At 38.7% G+C, this 25,523-nt stretch overlaps 1 protein-coding gene and 1 pseudogene across 1 annotated transcript; both read right to left on the bottom strand.

Moving 5' to 3' along the window:
• On the bottom strand, positions 1 to 12,931 carry TAAR1 (trace amine associated receptor 1). Its single transcript, XM_026504826.4, has 2 exons — positions 12,760 to 12,931; positions 1 to 1,732 (listed from the first exon to the last, which is right to left on the bottom strand). Exon 2 carries the CDS (start codon positions 1,628 to 1,630, stop codon positions 611 to 613), a length of 1,020 nt encoding a protein of 339 aa, XP_026360611.2. The 5' UTR covers positions 1,631 to 1,732; positions 12,760 to 12,931; the 3' UTR covers positions 1 to 610.
• On the bottom strand, positions 5,368 to 5,626 carry LOC113259461 (signal recognition particle 9 kDa protein-like; annotated as a pseudogene).
• Positions 12,932 to 25,523: the final 12,592 nt, after the last annotated feature.

Here is a 25,523-nt window from a genome sequence, read left to right as displayed (position 1 = left end):
TTTTTTTTAAAGATCTTATTTATTTATTTATTTGAGAGAGAGAGAAAGAGCACAAGCAGGGGGAAGGGCAAGGGAGAAGCAGGCTCCCTTCTAAGCAGGGAGCCCACCATAGCGCTGGATCCTGAGGTCTGGGATCATGACCTGAGTCAAAGGCAGACTGCTCAACCAACTGAGCCACCCAGGCGCCCCATAAACAATTATTTAATAACATTTAATGTGTACTTTCTTTGATTTTATAAAAAGGCATTTATATTCAAACAAATGAATGGCAAAGCCATTCTAATTTGCATTTCCAAATGCATTCCCTGAACAACTGAGTAAGGTACCACTGACAATTTCATAGCAGTTCATTTAAGTCCTGGAAAAGTTCTTTAGTGTAGATCCTTCAATTCTGGACTTGCAAAGCTTCAGTGTGGGTAGTAAGAATGGCAAAGATCACATCTACTACATCTCAAACAGGAAGCAAAATGTAAGAATTCTATCTCACTACACATTCCTTGGCTCAAATAATTGATCAAAGACCCTGCAATTGGTGCATGTGGTTGATTATGTTGTGATCATAAATCTGATCACCACCTGTTTTGCAAAACAGTGAACAGTAAATATAATTCTATGGATGTGATTCTAAAAATAGTTTACACCTACTTGAATCTTTTTGGAAAATTTTACCAAACAGAATCATCTTCAGCGCTTTTCTGAACCAGGGATAGAAAAATGCATAAACCATTGGATTGAGAGTAGAGTTCAAGTAGCCAAACCAAATCAGTGCGTCATTCAAGGTGGGTGGAATACTATAGTCCAGGAAAGGATCCATGACCATGCAGACAAAGAAAGGACACCAGCATATTAGGAAAACTCCCATCACAATCCCTAAAGTCTTGGCAGCTTTCCTTTCGTTGCTTTGTGACATTCCATTTTTTTCTTCCAATCCAGTTTGAAACTTCTGATTTGCATCATGAATTGATCTTGCCTGTCCCTGAGCTATGAAATATATTCTGGAATAGACACACAGCATAATAGACCCTGGTATGTAGAAAGAAGTCATAAAGGCGAGTACCCCAGATGTTTTGCTAAAGAAGACAGAGCAACCCCCTATGCAGTGAATGTATTTGTAATACATCTCTTCAGCTCCTTTGACATTTAGCTCCAGAAAAATCATTCCAAATGCAAAAAGAGCAGGGACACTCCAACTGATGAAAATCATCACAAAGATAACCAACATACTGATCTTGGCTTTGTATCTCAGTGGATCGCACACAGCATAGTAGCGGTCAATAGAAATGAAGGACAAGTGGAAAATGGATGCTGAGCTCAGCATAATGTCAGCACTGGTGTGAATTTTACAGAAGACTTCTCCAAAGTACCAGCCATGCTCAACAGATCGGACCATGCTGTAAGGCATGACCAGGCACCCCAGCAGAAAGTCCACGGTGGCCATGGAATGAATGAGCCAATTAGTTGGCGTATGAAGGTGCTTGAAGTGTGATATGGAAATAATGACTATCAGATTGCCAATGAGTGTGGTCAGAATTACGAGTACCATTAAACTATACAGGGAAGCACGAACATCATTGGATCTGCTGCTTTTCACACAGGAAACATTAATTATATTGTGGCAAAAAGACATCATTCCTGAGGGCTGTCCACCAGTTTATTTTCTCCTTTGTGTGTTGAGGAATCTTTCTTCGAAATCCATAATCACCTTAGAGTTCCTTCTTTTATTTCTGTATTCCTATTCCAGAAACCCAGGAGGAAAAAAAAGAGAGGGAGAGAATCATTGTCAATTTGATTCCTTTCATTTCTAACACACTTACTCTTACTTCTTGCTGAAAAATAGTTATTTTAGAAAGAGTTTTATTCCTAAGTTTAATTCCATAGGTCAGTTCAATAACTTTTTTTAACATCTCCTCAATGTTAGATACTGTGCTAGAAATGAAAAATTATTAGTTTGAAATATATGAAACTGCCACTTTTTCAGTTAGAGAAGGTCAAATGATGAATTTTCCATATGCATCCATCTGTGGAAATAGTCTTTGCTCAAAGGAAAGCTTTGTGGGGAAAGTTTATATTCTAAAGAGTATTATAAATTGCCAGAAATTTTAGAATTAAAATATGTTCGAGAGAAAAAGTGAAATATTGTAAACAAGTAATATCCACTGTTGCTTTTGCACTTGGTAACATATAAGATATTTCTTATTTTGTAATTAACTGTAACAGAAAGAAGCTTTCATACCTTTACTTCCAGTTTGCAAAGAACTTATATATACATTCCAAGCATTATTTCATTTAACACTTTTGCATCTATGATATAAACACTATTTCTTATAAGGAAGACAAGACATGTTTTGTTAGTATAATTATACTGGTAAGAAATTGAGTCTTCGTTCCTGAAACCATTAAAGCTGGAATATGACCTGAAGTCTCAATTACTAGTACAGTTTCTTTTTTACTAATCCACATTTTCTTTCCACGGCAGAAAGAATCAATTCAGATAAATTATTTTCAAGAACATTAAACCTTGAACTTTCATGTGAGAACATAGGATGTCTTGAAAAGTGGCACCTACTAGTGAAGTGTGGTATTGTGGTCCGGATCATTAAGGATTTTAAATGTACAGACCAAAGTCTGTGGTAAGACATGTGGCACAGGGAAAAGATGGCCCATGTGAGAACCCAGGGAACATGACCTTCGGTGTGGCCTGCGGGCATGGCAGTGGAGCTCTCTTTTTTTTTTTTTTTTTCTTGAAGCTCTGAAACCCATTAAAATTTTTTTTTATGCAATCCCAATTTTAAAACAAAAGCAAAATCTTGTTAAAACAGAGATGGCACCTTCTTCTTCCTCTTGCTCATTAAAGAATCCAAGGCTCCATGAAAGCTAGTTTAAAAATATCCCTTTGGGGGAGCCTGGGTGACACAGTCAGTTAAGCGTAAGCCTCTTGATTTAGGCTCAGGTCAGGACCTCAGGGTCATTATTCTGAGACCCTCTCCCCCCCCCACCCAAGTCTGCTTCTCTCCTTCTCCCTCCTCCTCTGTTCCTTCCCCCACGGGAGTGTGCATTCTCTCTCTCTTTCTCTCTCTAAAAATAAATAAATAAATCTTTTTAAAAATATCCCCTTGTTTCTGTATGATTCTGTAATTCTCAACTAAATTCTGGAATTTTCAATATATTTTGAAATATATATACATATATATGGTATGTATATGAAGAGAGGGAGAGAGAGAATTTGGAAGAATGCCAATTTCTGACAGTCAATCAACAACCTGCACTATGTTGAAATGCTAGAAAATAGCAACAAGTCTTAGAATATTCCAGGAGTCTGCCTTCCTTTTCATTTCCTCCCATCCCCTCTGGACTGACAGTTTAGATCAAGACTAAGTAGAAATCTAAATGTATCCATAACTGGAACTGCAGCAATAAAAATAAATAAAATATTTAGGTACTAAAATGCATATTTTAATAAATTTAAAACACCTCTCCTCCAATCCCTTCAAATATTAGTACTCTTCCATAAAAATAGTAACTTCCTCAAAAAGAATTATTTTTAAATCCACATCTTCCGATGATCCCCTTATAGCTCCCCTTTATGAGAAAGGAAAGCAAAACAAAACTTCTTTGAAAGTCATTTACACTCTTTGTCTTTCATTCTTCTATTAACCTTTTGAATACTCTCTAAGGAGCCTTTTATTGTCAACACTCCAACAAACAGGTTTTTTTTTTTCAGCTAAGACAGCAGAAGAGATGATTTATTGTACGTATGTTACATTTAGCCACAAATGAAAACAAAGTTAGTCCAGAAAGTCATAGGTCCAGGGCAAAGGACCAAAAGGGACTTTTTGGGTATGAGTGAGGTGGGTCTCGCAAAGGTGGTCATTGTGATCAGATGGAGAGGCATATTCTGGATCCACTGGATCAAGTTCTAGAAAGTAGGCATGCAGTCCAAAAATTGGTACTAGCGTCGCTGGCCTCTGGCTTTCCTTATTTCTGCTCCTGTGGCTTCCGCGGGTATACAAGCCAGCACTTTGCTTGGACCTCGGCTCCATCTTCCTTCCTTTACCCTTCAGCCTGTGCATGTGCTGCTTCCTCTCATGGCTCAGACGTTTCCAAGAAGGTGGCACCAAGGCCAAGAGCTCAAAACAGTTTTTTAATCTTGTTGTCCTAGGTTACTAAACCAGTGCTGAATTCTCAGGCTTCTTCTTGCTTGACCTCCTAGATACTTCTTGAAACAATTCCTTCCCTTGCAGCTCTAAATGCAATGGCTACTCTTTTCAGTTTCCATTGCTAGTTCTTCCTCAACTCACTTGCCCTGAGGCTACTCCTTGGTTCTCTTCTCTACTTACATCCACTCCCAGGTGATTTCTCACAGTCCCCTGGCTTTAAGCTAATCTTTATGAATAACTCCAGCCATGATGTCCCCTCACCTGGCACTCTGGACAAACATTTCCAGCTGTCTGGAGAATATCACCACTTACCATGTCTAAAGCCTCCAATCTTCTCCACAACATGTGTCCAGCTCCTCTTCCTTCCTACACGTCTCAAAAATGGCAACACCGTTCTTGAAAATCCTCAGTCCTAAACCTTGAAGTAATTATTGACTATTCTTTCTCACACTCAATAATATAGCCAATCCATCAGTAAGTATCTTGACACTTCATTGAAAATATATCCATAATTGGACCAGTTCTCATGGTCCCAGCCACCAACCACTGTCAAATTAGTAGCCTCCCCGCTTCTTTTCTTTTTTCCCTTCCTTTCTAGTTTAATTCTAAAGTCTTGACTTGAGTACATAGTTTCAAAGCCAAGGAGTGGATTGGATCCCTCCTCACGATTCTTTCACAAAAGGTAAAGAACATGAATGAATTCTGTGGACGGTGTGGAAAGTATGTTCAACAGACGATGTTAAGCAAAGGAGAAATTCGTTCTGTTTGCCAGCAGTTGTATTAATGAATTATAAAGTCAAAGGAAAAAAAGGCCCATGGGGCCCCTTGAAAAGGTAATCATGGAGTACAAAGGAAAAAGTCATAGCCTTTTTTTTTTTTTAAGGAAGAATTGTCTTCTATTAATATCTCATTTTCAAATTACAGATACAGACTTGCCAGAGAATAATTATTTGTATTTTGCCCAGCATCAATCTGCAAAAAGTTTCCAAACATAGGTGCATTTCTTGTTTAATTTCCCAAAATAAAGGCTTTCTATCTGAAAGTATTTACATTCCTAGCTCTCTAAACATTAAGAAACAAAGGACAAAAAATGATCTCCCAGCTTCTGAAGAATCCATTTAGTTACATGAAGTATATTCTTTCTCAACACTTTTTCAGATTCAAAAGATATTTACTTCCTAAGAACAGGAGGCTCTTCATTTCAAACCCTTCAGTCTGTTTCCATGGCAACACTGCAGCACTCCTGGGTACCCTGCAGTCGCCTTAGTGGACTGTGGAATTTCTCGATCTTCTTTACGACTCAGGCTTGGTCTGTTCTTTGCACCAAACAAACTAACTCACCTGTTACTTTAATACACGAATTCCCTTCAGAATGCCAGTTTTTGGGAACCCCACGCGCCTTCATAGGGCTGGTGAGGTGGTTTCTCAGCGGTGCTGCTGAATGCCTCCCAGGTCTGGAACTTTGGCATAGCACGCCTGCAGCGGCGCTTGGAGGAAGCGAGGTCGGGGACCTCATGCGTGCCACCTGGCCCACCTCCAAAATTATAGCTTTTTAAATCTCAAGCAGCAATCACTGGTGTCCAGGTGAACAGAACCAGGGAGAGGCAGAAGTGACACTAGCCTCGTTGAGGAATTTCTCTGCCTGTCACAACCCTACAGGAGAAAGTCACCTGAGCTCCGAAGTACATTTAGGGAGACTTCAAGATCTTCTGCCCCTTACCCCAAGGAAACTGGCAGTTATTCAAGGAAAACAACAGTAGAATGCCCTGGAGTTGCAACAGTGCAGAACCTTCTGGTCTGTCCTTACCCAAATGCACAAGCCAGATAGAAATGCAAAAGCAGTTTCTTAGCAGGAAGTGTAGAGCAGTTAAATTCCTGGGGAATTCAAGGCAAAGACCACTTGATACCTTAAAGGAAGCTAAGAATAAACAACTGTCCTTGACCCAGATAAAAGCCAGAATTTCAATGCTTTGTTGGCTTGTTTAGATTTATGTTTTTAAGCGACTTTCTGTTTCTGCTAAATGGTGACATTGTGCTTAGCACAGTATGTAAGATGAGGGATAGAGATATGAAACATTATAACCCAAGATTCCACTTTTTGTTCTAGAACTTTCCATAGATATTCTGTACTTGCTTTTATAAGAAAAACTCTGAAGTACATAATACCCTGACTGAACTGAGGGAGGGAATTTAAAAGTAATATGGACCTAGAATTGCAGCTAAACTTTGTTTTAACCCAAATATATTATTGTCTTATGATTGTTTTACCGCTCCCAGATAATATTACAAAAAATTGTATGGTCCTACGTAAACGAGTCAACCCAAACTTTTGGCAAACTTTCAACGTTTCAAATGATTCTTGACCAATACGTGACCATTTGAGAATCACAAGAAACACTGTCAGTCAACGCAACCAGTTGAGCTGATGAAAGGCTATGAGTCTATGATGCTCAAAGGGGATAAAGGATTTAAAGTGTGCTAGGAAAAACCATACAGTCTGTGTAAATCCCGTAAATAGTCCTCAAGTTTGTTCAGAGACCATAATTTCCCTCTCCCAATAGATGGGACCGGAAACTTGCTGATTGTGCATTTGGTTCTAGAACCAAGAAAGCAGGACGTTATTAACTATGCCCTACCTAAACTTTCTAACCCAGGAAGACCCCACCCTGCATGAGATTGTCCCCCAGTCTGCATAAAATTGTCGCCAGACATTATGTGTCCCGGTCAGAGTATCTGGAGAAACTACAACTGCTGACATTTGCTGGGCTAGCTCACTTTCTTCTCTAATTAAAGATACCGGGTAAGTACATGCATTCACAGCCAATACAGTCCAGAATTTAACTTTATATTACAGTAGATATAATTTGGTATCTTCCTGCAAATCCAAAACCCTAGAATAATGTACTTCTCAGGAACAAAAATAAGGCTGACCCCAGTACATACAGGGCTATGAGGAGAGAATTTTATATGCAGGAAATGTACTTATGGACTGTGAAGGATGGTCTACTCTATTCAAATGTTCATAAAACATACTACCCATGTATTCTTTTTGAAAAAAAAATTATTTGCAGAGAAGCATCAGCTGTTTGTGGAAGGCATGAGAATTAGGCTCTCAAGAATTGGGAAATGAAGCCGTAAAAGGACTAATAATTAGCTTTTCCAAATCAAACAGCAGATGAGTTTAAAATAATTCTGGCAGGGGCCCCTGGGTGGCTCAGTCGTGTCCATGTTGGGTGCCCTGCTCAGCAGGGAGTCTGCTTCGCTCTCTCCCTCTGCTGCTCCCCCTGCTTGTGCTCTCTCCGACTCTCTCTCAAATAAATAAATAAAATCTTGAAAAATATATAAAATAAAATCTTTCTGGCAAATTTTGCTTTAAAATTGAAATGCAGTTGATGAAGAGACACTTTTTTAAAAAGCAAGCTAGAGGAAAATCATACCATTTACAAACTGGAAGCAAGCATTGTAAACAGCCTTGCCAGTGAAAGAAAAGCTTCCACCCAAGAGACTTTGACAGCCTGGCCTGCCAAAAAGGTCTACACCCCTGCTCAGAGCTGTCAAAGTTGGCATTTCATTTAAGAAAATGGCAGTAGCAGCACCAAGAGGGTCAAGTCAATTAGAAAAGGTGACCGGCTACTCTAGAGGCAGAAAAATGAGAACTTTAAACAAAATTTAGTAAAAACACCTAAGAACATCAAATTATAGCACAGAAAAAGGTTCTACCACCAAAAGAAATGATATCATGTATTTTTTAAATCCATAAAGAACTTATAAGAGAGAAGAATCACAGTGAAGACAACATCATTGACCTTGGGAATCAAATGGAAGAATATCAAACACAATACAAAGAAAAAGACATTCACTCGTTCTTTTCCATAAATATTGAGTGAATGCCCTCCCTCTGTCAGAAACTAGGTCCTGGGGTGAACAAACACAACAAAACCTCCTGCCCCTTCAGGCATCTACATCCAGTGGGGGGGGGGGGGGAACACAGAAAATAAATGTGATCAATAAATAAGAAGTTAGACTGCAATGATCACTAAGGGGGAAAAATGAAACAGAGAAGACAGAGCTGCAATGTTTGGGGAGACGATTGAACTTCAGGATAAGGTAGCCATGGAAAACTTAAATAAGAAGCTGACTCTGAATGAAATACCTAAATGAACTGAGGAGCTAACCACCTGGATACATAGGGGAAGAGCCGTCTAGGGAGCGGATACAGCAAACTCAAAGTTCCTGAGATGGGAGCTTGCTTTAGTGTGTTTGCAAAATTAGCAGATGTCAGTGCGGTTGGAGCAGAGCCAGCAAAGCAGAGAATAAGAGATGAGGCTGTACAAAGCTACACTGAATAGTGCCTTACAGGTCACAGTAAGAATTTGAGCTTTGCCTTTGAGTGAAGAAGGAGGACACTGGTGGGTTTTGAACCCAGCAACATGATCTAACAGGTTCTGACAGATTCACCCTGGCTGCTGTGCTGAGAACAGAGGCAGAGGGTAAGGACAAAGGTGAGGGAAGCTGCCACTATAACCTGGTGAGGGAAGATGATGGCTTGGGCATAGCAGGGGCGGTAAGTATGGAGAGTAGCGGTCAACTTTGGAAATGTTCTGATGAAACAGCAGGCAGGATTTCCACATCGACTGAGTGTGGGCAGGGAGGAAGCTATCAGGGGAAACAGCAAGGCTTTCAGTTTGAGCAGCTTGAAGCGGGGGGGGGGGGGGGGGGGGGGCTCCCATTGACAAAGATGGAAAAAATGGTGGTTGGAGAAGGGCATGGAGCAGGAGGAAATCCGGAGTTGGGTTTTGAATTTGTGAAGCTGGACCTGTGGGCTGAAGAGTATGGCCTTTAGTGCCCACTGCCTATGTTCAAGTCCAGGCAGGCCTGGCCATTCACCCATTCTGTGCCTTTGGAAAAGCAGCCTAACCTCTTGGGGCCACAGTTTTCTTGTGAAAAAAAAAAAAGAGAGAGAGAGAGAGAAATCTATTTCCTGGCCTGTTATAAGGCTGGAATGAGTTGATATTTGTTAAGTGTTTACAATAGCATCCTGTGCATAGTGTTTATCAAATAGATAAACATCCAAGAGGAATGTTATAAACATGTTAAGGAAATGTGTAAAAAGTATCAGGAAACCTTTACAAGGATACCCATATATTTAAATCAATGTGAAAAAGATGCATTCTAAAGTGTCATTATAGGCGGAAGGAAAGGAATGGGCAAAGGGGGATAAACAGGGAGAAAACAAGATGAAACAAAACAAAGAGGGGTAGTATGTCATAAGAGAATGGGCTGTTTTATTAACTGCTATAGCCTCAGGGCCTGGGAAATGTCTAGAACATGTACTGAGCACAAAAAATGAATAAAGCCTTGAATGAATGAACAAATGAACTGAGGAGTTCATTAGCTCATTTCTGTGCCCCCTGGGGCCTATATAGAATAAGGCACATACACTTAGCCTGGCTCTGATTCCAAAGATAAGAAAGAAAATCTTATAGCCATCCAGTTAGATTCTTTTGTTGTGATGATAGTATTACAGGTGTTTGCATATGTCCAAACTCTCAAGTCGTACCTGTTAAATGTGAACAGTCCTTTACATATCAATTATATGTCAACAACACTGCTTTAGAAAAACAAAGAAGGAAAGACAATCAGTCTACCATAGGATTCATTTGTAATTTTGGAAGCCAGAGAGCAGTGGATTGAGTTTAGAAACTATTAAGGAAATAACAACTCAACAGTCCTGTATTCAGTCAAAATGGTAGTCATAGGAAGGTGAAAGAAAGATAGCAAATATGCATTTATGATCACTTTTAGAGAAACTCTAGGAAATACTATAATAGTAGAAAAATTAAATCAAACCAAAAATTTCTAAAGAGCAAAAAATGAAGAATAAAAGCAACAACCGTAATATTATCTAAATTAAGATTTATTTTAAATCAAAAAGGATTATGATCATAAGACACAGTATAATGCTTGTTACATAAGGATTTTTGAAATGAAAAGCATGTATTTCAAGAAAACACTTAATGTTAACCTGGAACTTAAATTCTCAACTATCTCAGTGTCCCCCAATCGTTATCAGGTTGGTAAGAGGCTAGCAAGATAAACTTCTTGACAAGATGACGAGATATATAGCTAATTATTTATTTTGGCAAGTTTCTCTACCAGTATTTTTTTTTAAAGATTTTATTTATTTATTCGACAGAGATAGAGACAGCCAGCGAGAGAGGGAACACAAGCAGGGGGAGTGGGAGAGGAAGAAGCAGGCTCATAGCAGAGGAGCCTGATGTGGGGCTCGATCCCATAACGCCAGGATCACGCCCTGAGCCGAAGGCAGACGCTTAACCGCTATGCCACCCAGGCGCCCCTCTACCAGTATTTTTTGAAGTTTAAAATGCTCGTGTTGTTCAACCCAACAGTAGTTTTCGTAACAGCAACAGAAGTAAAAACTAAAATAGTCTGAACTTCTATCAGACATATACACACCAGTAGACATGATATATGTTCAATAAGATGTTAAATTAAGGTGCCTGGGTGGCTCAGGCAGTTAAGCGTCTGCCTTCAGTTCATGTCAGATCCCATAGTCCTGAGTTCAAGTTCTGCGTCAGGCTCCCAGCTCCACAGGGAGTCTGCTTGTCTCTCTGCCCTTCCCCCACTCTCTCTCTCTCTCTCAAATAAATAAATAAAAAATAAATCTTAAAAAAATAAGATGTTATATTAAATGAGTTGGTTCTCTTTACGTAGAGACATAGAAAGATGTCAATGATATCTTGTCAAGTAAAGAAAAAAAAATTTACGAACTGTTTTAAAATACCATGTATAGGGACACACGTATTCACACACACACACACACACACACACACACACACACACATATATTTGTATAAGCCTGAAAAATAAGTATGGAATGGTATACTCCAAATTCTCAATATCATTTATTCAGAGATGGTGATATTGAAACTCAAAAAAAAAGTAAAAATTAAACAACATAAAAAATATATAATACCAAATATTAGCAAAAATTTTTCCTAAGTGTCAAAATAACAGGTGAGTTTTACTTTCTTCTCTCTAATTTCTACATATTCCAAGTTTTCTACTATGAAGATGCTTCATTTTCATAACTAGAAAAAATTATTTAATAAAATTAAATAGATTGTCTATGAATTGCTCCAAACAAAAGTTTAATGAAACTTAAAAAAACTATTGTGAATAATGATTAACAGATTATACAATTTGTGCTTTTTGTACTTGTATAATTCTTTACGTGAGTTATTGATCCATTTTAACATTATATTAAAATTAAATTTTTGCTAAATTTCTGAACTGAACCCATATCCTGTTTTTGTTCTAAACGAATTTAGGAATATAATTAGAAATAAATGATAATAATTTTATTCCAAAAATATGTTTGCAGCTCTGTAATTTATCCAGGATTCCTTATTAAAATACTAAAAGTATTTTTGGAAAATACTTATTTTATTTTTTTAAGATTTTATTTATTTATTTGAGATAGAGCGAGAGTAAGCAAGCACAAGCAGGGGGAGCAGCAGAGGAAGAGGGAGAAGCAGGCTCTCCACTGAGCAGGGAGCCCAACGCGGGTCTCAATCCCAGGACCCTGGGAACAGGACCCAAGCTGAAGACAGATGCTTAACCAACTGAGCCACCCAGGCACCCTGAAAAATACTTATTTTAAAGGCAAGAAAGAGTCAAGGGGCAGGAGAAACAATGTTTTCAAATATTTAAGTCATGAGTCTTGATGGGGGACATCGCTGGAAGCAATCTGTTTCCATCTTAAAGAAACAGGAAGCATGGCAAATTCCATTTGTTTGCTTGTCCATCAACATGGACAGACAGATAAGAGAAAAAACAATCTCCAGCAATATTATGAGTAGGTAAATAAATAGACTATACCGGAAAGTTTTTCTGCTGTGTAGACCTGCATAAGATAATATGTATCAGATTTAAGTTATCATAACTAAGAGATTCTTAAGTTAGTCAATCTATAGATGGCATGTAGACACGAAAAGACACACACGTACACACACACACACACAACACACACACTAAAGAGTGCAGTCATTCAACAATGGGCCAGGACTTTTCCCACCAAATAGTATTTGTGCAAGTAAGATTTTAGTTCTGTAGTTTCGTATATAGTAACAATAACATACGATTTAATTTTAAAACTTGAAAAAGTCTCTATGAAGATCCTTTTCATAATATTAAAACCAGCCATCTTACACAGAAGGAATGTCTTTCTTCATTTACAAGAAAAGGAGATAAAAAACATGTTTCAACTTTTTCAAGTTTCCTAGGTTTTCATAGGTGAATTTCCAATAAAAGTGAAACATTTTAAAAGTACAGGTAAAGCAAGCTATTTAAAAATAAATAACTATTTTTTTAGCTTCTCTTACTAACATAGGTTTTAAGTAACTACATTACAGAAACCTTCTTAACTTTTCTATTAAATAATCATAAATTTTAAGGTATGAGTAAGTACCAAACCCCTGATAACTCTTATGGTCTTCAGTGTTCTCTCAATAAAAGATACCCTAGGCCCCCAGGCTAGTGCCTGCTTTTTGGTGTGGCTGTTGAGTGCGTTCAGACCTACCTTCTCAGGTAAGAGTGAACAGAGAGGGCGGGCGAGCTGGGAGCAGAAACACAGCCTTGGGGAGGAGAGGCCCGCGGCATCGCTGTCCCCTGCACCGCTGCTGCTGGCTAGAGCCAGCACTGAGCTCCAATAGGCCACAGTTCACATAGACAAGTGACGCAAATACTAAAATCTGAAAAAGATAAGCTGATAATAAATCTCTCTGAAACAAAGTAACAATATATTATTGATACATGTAACTGGGAGGTGCTTTTATTCTAAACCAGCATCAGGAAGCTAGCAGTGAGCAAGCTAAACAGAGAAGGTAAATATTACCATTACTTTAAAAATAATCTCAAACATGAGCCACCAGTAACCACAGACATGGGTGTTAACAGCATATATATAAAAACACACGTCCATTAAAACTGCCTTAATTGTTGATTGATTTGAAAGAAAAATACTCCCGTATTAGACATCTTTACAAAGGAAATAACTAGCACTAAAAAACAGTTCAGTTTCAAAAGAAGTAACGTATACCTGCCAAAGGACTAGTTCGAAAAATTAGAATGTACTTAAACCCAATAACAGCCTCTGGATAGAAAATAAGTTGAAACAACAGCTTTCCCAAACTTTGTTTTAACCATGATAAGAAGAAATATATTTTATTTCATGAATCAATATAAATGTAGGTAATCCATAACAGAAGCAAATGTTTTCATTAAAAAATATGCTTACTTCATTCAACCCACTCTGATATTTTCTATTTTCTTTTTTTAATAACTGGGATTTATACCCCAATAATGTTACTAATCACAATTATAGAAATACTGCTTTAGAGGTTGGATGATCACTGTATGTAGTCCATCGATTTTTTAATTCCTCTAAATAAAACTTCCCTCTCACACATGGAGCCAGGTCCTTCAATATAGCCAAATGACCAACTTAACAAAGCGCAATTTCTTGTCTATGTCTATTTGTTGTTCTGACACAGGAAGTCATCGGATCTTTATGACAGACTCTTACTGGTCCTAATTCTCCACTCTCCTAGAATACATCTATGTCTTTTCTTCACTGAGAATGACGGTTTCTTCCTGAAACTTCAGCTTTGCCACTTTCCTTTTTTGGCCCAAAGAATATAGACAGAAATAAAAGTGTGCCAGTTCTAAGCCTTGTCTTGAGGGGGACTCCTGTATTTATGAATGTCTTCCATGCCTTCCCACGAGGAGACCACGCCCCAGGGAAGACCACTGATCCAAAAAGGATGAGACACATGTGGAACAGATTGGGTCGTAGAGATATGTAGCGTACGGCAGAGCCACCCTAGCTGACCCCACAGATTCGTGAACATAAGTTACTATTATTTTAAGCTACTGAGTTTTGGGGTGGTTTGTTACACAGCATTTTCATGACAACAGATTATGGGGTTAACTGTGCTTCTGAAAGAAGCCACTGAGATCTATCACCCCATTCCCCAGCCTCGCAGAAACACTGACACCACAATGGGTCAGCTGTGATCTAAATAGCCAACTTTAGCCATAGCAAGCTGCCATAGCAAAACCAAAAAAGCATAAAATGAAAATTACCCTTTACTAAGTGAAGCTGACATTTTACTAGGTGAATATAACTCCTGTTTCAGAAATTTCCAGCTATTAAAGTTTGGTTCAAGAAATAACATACAAGTTCACTTCTTATAACAGTAAATAGAAAATAACATTCATCTTTCCAAACATGCGTTCGATGTTTGCCTGAATCATACATACACCTGTCTCTTTGTGAGTGAGTTTTCTTTGCAAGCAAGCCCCATGTCTCACGGAGTGGAGTTTACTATGCTCTAGGAGATCAGAGATCTCATCTGCTTTGTTCATTACTGTCTCCTCATCACCTCAAATAGCCTGCAAATTATTTGCTCAATAAATATTTGTTGGTTGAATGATGATAAATTACTAATTAATTATTCATTTTAAAAGGTTTTTCACTCAAAGTATTACATGAATATGGAATTCTCATAATTTCACTTGTGTTAATTACAAAACTGCTCTGCAAGTCCTCTTTTCACTTTATGTCACATTCTTTCTTTTAACCTGAACCTTTATTCAGCTGACAATCACTGGGTGGCAAGCTTGTGAGATAAAATATGATTATGACTCTTCCTTCCAGGACATATAGCTAATGGTGAGTTAGATGTGCAAACAGATGCAGTATGCTAGAGAAAAGGCTGAGTTATGGGAGACATAAGAGAGATCTGGAAACCACACATGGTAGCCAGGAAAGATTGCTCACAGGAGGTCACATATAAGCCAAATCTAGAAAGGGCTCAGAGAACCTCACAAACAGACTAAATTTAGAAGAGGGGAATATACACAAAAACTTCTTATTTAATCTTAATAAAATAATTTCATAGTGGACAATTAAAATCATTTAATCGGTAACAATCATGTCTTACATTTTTATTATCTTATCCAGCATCATTTTTATCAATAGAAGTGTTTTGACTGTGTACATTAGGCATTCAAGTTAGTTTCTTTTTCCTTCTTGCTACACACACACACACACACACACACACACTTGAAAAAATAGAAACTAGCAAATGTCTTAATTCCCACTATCTAAGCCCAATGAATTCCAAGTTAATGATTAGCTTTATCCCTCCTGTCTTATTTGCAAAGAACAAAATTGAGGTATCTTGGTTTGTATTTGGAGTAACTTAATATTTTTATAAATGGCATGTTTCCTTGGGTATGTTAATGAGGTTTTCTAAATATATATTTTGAAATAAGTATTTTGAGAGAGCAAAAGCAGGAGGGGCAGGGAGAGGGAGAGAGAATCTCAAGCAGACTCCGAGCTGAGCATGGAGCCCTACTCGCTCAATTTCATGACCCTGAGATCATGACCTGAGCCAAAAAAAAGAGTGGGACGTTTAACTGACTGCACCACCCAGGCACTCCTCAAAATATATTTTTCAAGTTTTTCTGTTCTATGTGAATAATACTAATTGAGCACTTATTATGAATGGAATTAAGTGCTGAAGTATCATTTTCACTTAATCCTCACAATAACCAAATGGAGTAGATATCATTATTCCCACTTTACAGGTTATGATGAGTTTGGGAGAATTTAAGTTGCTTTTCCAATGTCATATTACTAGCAAATGGCAAAGCCAGAAATCAAGTTAATATTTTTTAAACACCCAACCCCATGCTCTTAAGGAAGATTCTACACTGCCTCCAGAAACCAGCTTTGTCATAGGTATAGCAGTTCATTATTGAAGAAAATATCACAATCTCATAAGGGATGAAAATTTTTAATGAAATGGACTGTGTGAAGGCAGGAACGAGTCAATAGAAAAATTTGCAGTAAAATAACTGCTCTCTTGCTATTCATGTTTTCTTAGAAATGAAAAAAGATCTTTAAGAGAAATGAACATCTCGCCACTGACACAGCTAGATCATTTGTTCTCAAAGGTGGTAAGGTGCCCTCCCCAGGGGACATTAGGCAATATCGGACTTTTTTGATTGTCATAACTGGGGGATGTGGGATGGGGACGGTGCTATGGGCATGTGGTAAGTAGAGATCAGGGATGCTGGTAAACATCTTAGAATGTATGGGACAGTCCCCTCAACAATTATCCAGGCCAAAATGACAATGGTAAGATGGAGACACCCTGGGTTAATTGATACTCTCAGTCATTATGAGTATTAAGGCTCTCCTAACTAATTTGCAAGAAAAAAAAAAAAACTTCAAACGGCATTCTTTGGGAAAAGGGGGACTTCAGGAGAAAAGGGACGCTGCCTGAAAGAATGGGTATAGGCTAGGACTAGAAATAAAAGGACGATTATCCACCTCCCAGTTTTACTGAGCACTCTATTCATGGGCATGTTGCCAAACTTCCAGGAACATGAGCTTCCCAATTACAAAATGAAGGGTTGGTTGTTTATCAGTTCCATCATTGAATGATTCTTAATGATGGCATGATCCATGTCCCTGGATATGCGTCCAGTTTGCCTGTTGACCTGGGGTTTGAGTGGGACACTCCTATAGTGATCGTGAGCCCGATGAAAGCAGAGACCGTATAGGCTTTGTTCACTGTCGTGTTCCCAGGACCTGCCACACAGTATGTGCTCAATAATGACTGGACAATTGACTGCCTGAGATTTCTAGCAGATTAGCTGAATATTTATGTCTGTACCACAAGAAGAGTCAGAACCTGTGGTATGATTTGGAAGGCACCATTCTTGTGGTAACAGTTGAAGCTGTCTGTGGTAGAGGGTTAAAAAAAAACCCAGAGAAGGAAAGAGAGGGAGGATGGAACTGTGTGAAAGATACTTCAACTTATGGAGAAGAAAAAATAGGCCAATACAGCCAAGGGGAGGAAAAAGAATGTTTAAGATGGAGTCATAGTATAAAATACTACAAAGCACAAAAGTGAACTTTGGGACGTCATCAAGATAAAAAACTTCTGCACAGCCAAGGAAACAGTCAACAAAACAAAGAGGCAGCCCACGGAATGGGAGAAGGTATTTGTAAATGACATTACAGATAAAGGGCTGGTATCCAAGATCTATAAAGAACTTCTCAAACTCAATACTCAAAAAACAAATAATCAAGTCAAAAAATGGGCAGAAGACATGAACAGACACTTCTCCAAAGAAGATATATGAATGGCTAACAGACACATGAAAAAATGTTCAACATCATTAGCCATCAGGGAAATTCAAATCAAAACCTCGTTGAGAAACCACCCTACACCAGTTGGAATGGCAAAAATTAACAAGGCAGGGAACAACAAATGTTGGAGAGGATGTGGAGAAAAGGGAACCCTCTTAACTGTTGGTGGGAATGCAAGTTCGTACAGCCACTTTGGAAAACAGTGTGGAAATTCCTCAAAAAGTTAAAAATAGAGCTACCCTATGACCCAGCAATTGTACTACTGGGTATTTACCCCAAAGATACAGATGTAGTGAAAAGAAGGGGCACATGCACCCCAATGTTCATAGCAGCAATGTTCACAATAGCCAAACTGGAAGGAGCTGAAATGCCCTTCAACAGACGAATAGATAAAGAAGATGAGGTCCATATATACAATGGAATATTACTCAGCCATCAGAAAGGATGAATACCCACCATTTGCATTGACATAGATGGAACTGGAGGATATTATGCTAAGTGAAATAAGTCAAGCAGAGAAAGACAATTATCATATGGTTTCACTTATATGTGGAACATAAAGAATAGCATGGAAGACATTAGGAGAAGGAAGGGAAAAATGAAGAGGGGGAACCATGAGAGAATATGGACTCCGGGAAACAAACTGAGGGTTTCAGAGAGAAGGGGGTGGGTGGATGGGTTAGCCCAGTGATAGGTATTAAGGAGGGCAAGTATTGCAATGAGCACTGGGTGTTATATGCAAACAATGAATCATGAAACACTACATCAAAAACTAATGAAGTACTGTATGGTGACTAACATAACATAATAAAAAAAAAAACTACAAAGCAACAAAGTAAGGACATGGACTGAGAATAAGATCACAGGGTAAAGAAAGTGTCATTAGTAATTTTGGAGCAATGTCAGTGTGGTATTATGAGCCATAGGGAAGGGTCAGAGAAAACCTAGATTCATGAGATTAGGAAGATAGTGTGTAGTGAGAAAATAGAGGTAGCCAGATAAATTAATTTTTTGAGACATGTGACAGTGAAACAAAGGTGAAAATGGAATATTATTTTGAAGGAATGGGAGGTTCAGAGAAGGGCAAATATAAATTTAAAATCAGATGCTTAATTCCCCTTGTTGAAAATAACAGAAGAGATTCCCCCTGCCCCACAGCCTGCTCCCTTTTCTTAAAGCATTTACTTCAGAAGACTTGTAAGTTTTTTCCCTGTCTCTTTGAAATGTATGTAAATATTTTTAAAAGCTTCATGGTCCTCTTGCCAACTTTATGACCCAGGAATGTCTTGCTCAAGGACCTGAGAGCCGTCTCTTTGAAATGTAATCATTAAGGAAGAGAATGTCCTTTACCTCCCAGTTTCTGTGGGATAAGTCTAACCTCAGCGAACATGTCACTCCCAACGTGCAAGACTACCTCTTGTCATAAAGAGTTTATTTTTCCTTTGGTTAAAGACAATTAGCCAACACAGATGGTCACCCCAACTACCAAGTGAATTCAGGATGAACTATGCGGGACAAACAATGCTGTCAGTGCTTTTACTTGAGGACTAGTGATTGTTTATCTTGAGAACATGCATGTATTAGTCCGTGTTCTCCAGAGAAACAGAACCAATCAATAGGTTACATATATACATGGAAAGAGACTTATTATAGGAAATTGGGTCACGCAATTATGAAGGCTGACCAGGCTCAGAATCTGCAGGAGGATCCAGCCAGTTGGAGCCCCAGGAGAGTCAATAGGGTGGTTTCAATCTAAAGGATAGCAGGCTCAAGATCCAGAAAAAGCCAATGTTTCTGAGTCCAAGGCAGAAAAAAGCCAATGACCTGATTCAAAGGCAATCAGGCAGAAAGAATCTTCTCTTCCTCGGGGAGGGTCAGACTTTTTATTCTGTTCAGTCCCTCAACAGATTGGATGGGGCCCATCCACATTAGAGAGGGTAATCTGCTTTACTCAGTCTATCAATTTCAGTGTTAATCTTATCCAGAAATATGCTTACAGAAACACCCAAAATAATGTTTTACTAAATATCTGGGCACCTCATGGCCTAGTCAAGTTGCCACATTAAATTGGCTGTCACAATGGAATGGGGAAATGGGTGCATCACATTCTGGTTCAATGCTTATTCAGTAACAAAATTGTTTTCTTTCTCTTCTATTTTTGTAGTGTGATTTTCTGGGTTAAGAGAAGTTTTTAGCTATATTTCCCCAGCAGCAGCATTGGTTTAGTTTGACTACAATAAGTGTGAAAGGATTTTTCAGCCACCAGGACAGAACAGAGAAAAAGAAAGAGTAAACATCAAGAGGGAGGAATTTGACAGGACACAGGCTCAGGTCGTGATGGGGTCAGAAATATGGGAGGTGATGAGCATTAAAAATAAGAGGAACTCTCGCACCTTGTTCTTTCTCCTCTTTTCAGTGGGATTAGTTTGCGAGGGCTGCCGTAACACATGCCACAGGCTGAGTTCTGAGTTCTAACAACAGACATTTGTGTCCTCATCATTTTGGAGCTGGAAGTCCAAGATTACAGTGAGGCTGATAGGGTGGGCCCCAATGTGATCTAACTAGTGTCTTTGTAAGAAGAGGAATTTGGACCCACAGACACCAGCAATGTGCGAGACTTTGTGAGGACACAGCAAGAAGGCAGTCTACTGTAAGCCATGGAGACAGGCCACGGGAGACACTACACCTGCCTACATGGCAGATACAGAACTCAGTGTTTATAATATAATGAACAAGACTGAGTTCCTATCCTCCAGGTAAAAGAGTTTACATTCTAATCCTGAACTGCCATCAAACCCGTTGGTTTGTCTTGCTACTCTTGTTCATCAGCTTCTCCATCTATGGCTCACTTTGCAAAAATCATGCTTCAGTGAGTCTTTTCAGACTATCTTTCTCCTATTGCAAGTGTGGTCAATACTCTTTAGTTTTCAGGCTAGATATTCTACAGTTCTCGGGCCTCTACACATCACATGAATACACATCACATGAACACTAAGCAATTAGATAGAATGATGAGATACTATTTGAATGCCCCATAAACCTAATAGATCTGCCCTAAGCCATCTTTCGAGTAATGAGCAGGTGTACCTGAAATCACCTCTTTACAGTAGCTTCTTTGGATTGAAGTGTTCTCTCTGGAAGCTTTCTTTTGAAATGCAAATATTATATCTTCTGTTGTACTTTATTATAATAATTGATTGGGACTGTATCCTTTATCTTACATTTCCCACAGTGCTTTTAATGTAAACAATGAATGAAGTAAAGTTCTCAAAAGATTATACCCACTAACATTAATAGACATTTAATACAAGTTAGCTTATGGAAACAGAGCTTCTGGGTAACCTAGTATATTAAGGTGGAAAGAAGGGTTCAGGATTGATTTGGGGACAGTGCTCATAGAGGGAATCAGAGTATCAAAGCAGATAAATCTAAATGCTCTGAACTATTAAAAATGTACTGAAAGCAGATCTATTGAGGCAGAATGTATTTGGCACAAATACTCTTCTCGAATATAATGGAAAAAGATGAATACTATAATCAGCTAGCACCATAAATGAATCAAATTCTTAGAAAAGGTGGTGAGTCATGAAATGCATAAGCAAGGAGTAAAGTTTCTACTTTTAGATTCATAGAGGTTTTCCTTACCATATAAGTGAGGAGTCAACAAATTGTTTCTGTAAAGTGCTAGGTAGTAAATACCTTAATTAAGCTTTGAGGGCCACAGGGCTGTGGCAACTATTCAGTTCTGCCATTGTAACATGAAAGTAGTCATAGAAGATACATAAATGAAGGGGTGTGGCTATGTCCAATAAAACTCTATCTGCAAGAAAGAGTTTACTTACCCCTGATATAGATTATAGAAGAGATAACTATGGGGTTTCATATCACCGATCAAAGCAAAATGATGGGGATTCAAAACCATTTTACTGGTAAGATCCTTCTTTCCATTCTACTACACATACAGAAGATAATTAGGATAGAAATATCACTTGCAGCGGGGAAAAAAATCAGTTGATTGAGACAAAAATAAGGAAAGGGACAGTCCTTACAATTCCATTTGAATTTTACATTTGGGGTTGTTGCCTACTGATATAAAGAGAAAGCAATGTTGTCACAGCAGGAAATCGTATATATAAATCTCTTTGTAAGGTTACCATAGGCATAACTGGTTATTACTTGGAAACTATTCCAGATTCCAGAAATGTCTTCAACTTAAGGAGAAATCTTGGATGGGGGGTTGGGGGGGCTTCTCATTTCCTAACCATCCCTCAATTTTTTATAGTAAATGTAGCAGATTTTATCTGAGGTCTTTCCACCTTTCGTTATTTTCAGATGCCCTCCCACTTCTTTCCATCGTAGAGCTCATCTTTTCAGCGAGTGGTCATCCATGAGCCAAGTTTTCAACAGCAAAGCAAATATGACCATGCCCAGAAATACTTGCCATTAAAAGGACACAGGCAAACCAGGTCTTCAACGCATAAACGAACGTCTCAACTTAAGGAATTTTGAGCAGATGGGACAAAGGTCTTGGTTTAAACTATGTGGTTTCAAGCCCCTGAAATCACAGTATAGCCCTGGCATTGTCTAGGACTAAGCCTTTCATGACATGGGCGATGCATATGGTCAGTTGGGCAGCACCATTCTATTGTGAAGAAAACTGATTCAGCAAACTATCATGGCCTCCTGAAAAGTATTCCACAAGAAGATAAATGGCCTTTACTATCTTTTTTTTTTTTTTAAGATTTTTATTTATTTGACAAAGGGAGACACAGCAAGAGACGAAACATTAGCAGGGGCAGTGGGAGAGGGAGAACCAGGCTTCCTGCTGAGCAGGGAGCCCCATGCAGGGCTCGATCCTAGGACCCTGGGATCATGACCTGAGCCAAAGGCAGACACTTAACAACTGAGCCACTCAGGCGCCCCTACTACCATTTTTTTTTTAAAGACTTATTTTATTCATTTTAGAGAGAGACAGACAGCGTGTGTGTGCACGCATGTGGGGGGAGGGGCAGAGGGAGAGAATCCCCAAGCAGACTTCCCGCTGAGTGCGGAGCCCAGTGCAGTCTCCATTCCACAACCCATGAGATCATGACCTTAGCAGAAAACCAGGATTCAGCCACTCAACCAACTGAGCCATTCAAGCGCCTGTACTACCATTTTTAAATGATTTTTAGCAAGCAGATCTATATGTATTACAAGATTCTACTGTAATGTCAACTGCTGACCCCCCATATGGTTGAAAATCTGTGTATAACTTTTGACTCTTCAGAAACTCAACCACTAATAGCCTACTGTTTGACTGGAAGTCTTATTGATAACAGTTAACACATATTTTGCATATTACATGTATTATATATTGTGTTCTTACAGTAACGTAAACAAGAGAAAAGAAAATGTTATTATGAAAATCATAAAGGAAATACATTTATAGTTCTGCAGTGTATTTATCCAAAAAAAATACGAGTGTAAATGGACTCACACAATTCAAACCCGTGTTTTTCAGAGGTCAACTGTATTCAGGTTTCCCAAGAAGGCTTTGTATTGTGAAAGATGCTGCTGTTCTGATATGAGTATCCAACTGGCTTAGGAATAAGCAATCAATCACTTATGGAGTGCCTCCTGTATGCCAGACTCTGTTCTATCCTGTCACCTTTAAAAAGACTGATTCTCAAGGTGGCTAAGGAATTTGGTCTCACAACAGCAAGTGGCAAAGCTGGGAATCAAGGGCAGGTCTAACTCTGAAGTTCCATTTCTCTCTGCTACCATTTTATTTCTCTCATTATGCAGACAACTAGAAACACTCTGATTTATAAATTGTCTTTGGTGGGACTCCTGGGTGGCTCAGTCATTAAGCGTCTGCCTTCAGCTCAGGGTGTGATCCCGGCGTTCTGGGATCGAACCCCACATCAGGCTCCTCAGCTATGAGCCTGCTTCTTCCTCTCCCACTCCCCCTGCTTGTGTTCCCTCTCTCGCTGGCTGTCTCTCTCTCTCTAACAAATAAATAAAATCTTTAAAAAAAATAAAAAAAAATAAATAAATAAATTGTCTTTGGTGAGTTTAGTTAAAGTGGTTCAATTTCCCAGAGCCTGATCACTTCCGGTGGCATTGAGACAACAGAGTTGTAGAGCTTACAGAGAACCAGACAGGGAATAGAACCCTCTCTCCTCCAAACAAGGTAACTTTGTATAATTTGTTAATCTCTTGACTGTATTAGCAGACGGTGTATAAGTACAGGATATGACAACGATGCCTTTCACTAGCCTAGAAAAAGACATGCAGCCATCCTCAGGCATGGAATCTAGAAGCGGGTCAAGGGAGTATAGAAATCTTCATGCAGATCTCTACATTAGTGCTGAATTGTGTCTGGGGCCAGTTATAGCTAAGTATCTCAGCATATCTGAAGCACTTATATCTTCGGAGCCTAGCACAGCCCCTGGAATTTAGAAACCTAGTGAATAATAGTTATGGAAACTAATAATAGTATGGAAGCTAAAAACCAAAGTGATACTTCAAAAATTATGTTCAGTTCAAAGCCCTGAGAACAGACCAAATGCTAGCAGGTCTCATAAATCTCTTAAAACTTCTTTCAGAAAATAGGTTGACTGATAAATAAAATCATCCTGATGCCACCAACCCTGAATATTTTCATGACTATTACAGGGAGGAGATTTAGAGGATTGTCTGTATATCTACTCTTTTGCTACCACAAACAGAAGAATGAAATATAGGGGAATTCAGCTTATACATTTCAGGAAGGATATTCTCTCTTTTTTGAACCTATCCTAAAACATTCACCTTGAATGTTAATTTCTCATTGAACTTGAATCTCTGACCCAGATATTATATCCACTTGGACCTATAGAGGGCAGCCTTTGGATTTTTATACTGGATCTCTACTCCCCAGGGCCGCAGAATGAAGTGTGACCCAGTATGAAGTAACTTCAACTCTCTTATCCTTTTTGTTTGTATGGTTTCCCCATGGGAGGGGAGAAGAGGGATAAAGTAGGGCAACAGTTTACAATAGTGAATTTCCCACAGTGTGCTGCTGAGAACCATCTCTCACATTTTAGGAACTCTTGAAGACAGAACCTGAACATATTGTTCATGTGGGCTGCCAAAGCTTGGTTAATGTCAGTAGTAATAAAGAGAAATAATAAGGAGGAAGAGGGGGGGAAAGAGCAGTGGTGAAAGAGGAAGAAGAGGGGGAGGAGAAAAGAAAGAAGGAGAGAAGAGAGAAAGGGGAGGAGGAATAACTTATTGAACTTGGACCCATCAGTGGGTGAAAGGCATCACATAAAATCTCCAGTTTATTCCCAATACCCTCCAAATAGGTGGAGAGGGAAAACTGAGGTAATTACCAAATTAATGAAAATTTCACCTAACATTCATCTATGGATAGGTGGACAGGAGAATCTTCTTAATTATAAGCTAAGCAAGATGACATTATAACATACTAAATAGTAATTTCAGAATATTTTCAAAAAAAGGGAGGTGGTGCCTGGGTGGCTCAGTTACCTAAGAGTCTGCCTTTGGCTCAGGTCATGATCCCAGGGTCCTGGGATCAGTCCCTCATCAGGCTCCCTGCTTAGCAGGGAGTCTGCTTTTCCCTCTCCCTCTGCCCATCCCCACTGCTCAGTGTTCACTCTCTCTCTCTCTCTCTTTTCAAATAAATAAATAAATAAAATCTTTCTTAAAAAGAACATTTTCAAAATAGTATTTGTAATTGTCTTAATCAGTATCATCATTAAAGTATATTTTTATCAACAATCTCTGAAGATAACTTTCACATCTTTATTTCAATTAAAATTAAACTATATATGCACTTAAGGAATAATGTCAGGTTATCTGATTTTATTTTCTTGCTATAATGCTTTTATAATCCATCTCTACAACAACAACTTTCCTAGAACTAGGTACACACAATGGCAGGCTTTTCAATCAATTTTTACTCAGATTGTGACAGCAAATAAGCTCTCAGTAATTGTCTTTGATAGAGCAAGATGATATTTTATCACAGACGGAAAGAAAAAAAATCAGCTGGTTCATAATGAATTTCAGTTAAATCAACATCATAATCTGTTAAAAGAGTATTTTGGGATACTAATATTTTCATAACT

The sequence above is a fragment of the Ursus arctos genome, unplaced genomic scaffold (genome assembly GCF_023065955.2).
Source record: "Ursus arctos isolate Adak ecotype North America unplaced genomic scaffold, UrsArc2.0 scaffold_13, whole genome shotgun sequence".
In the NCBI taxonomy this organism is placed as follows: Eukaryota; Metazoa; Chordata; class Mammalia; order Carnivora; family Ursidae; genus Ursus; species Ursus arctos.
This window is presented reverse-complemented; position numbering and strand designations above follow the sequence as displayed.

Bases quoted from the DNA above. Each gene is read 5' to 3' on its own strand.
- TAAR1 (XM_026504826.4), bottom strand. From the start codon at position 1,630: ATGATGTCTTTTTGCCACAATATAATTAATGTTTCCTGTGTGAAAAGC.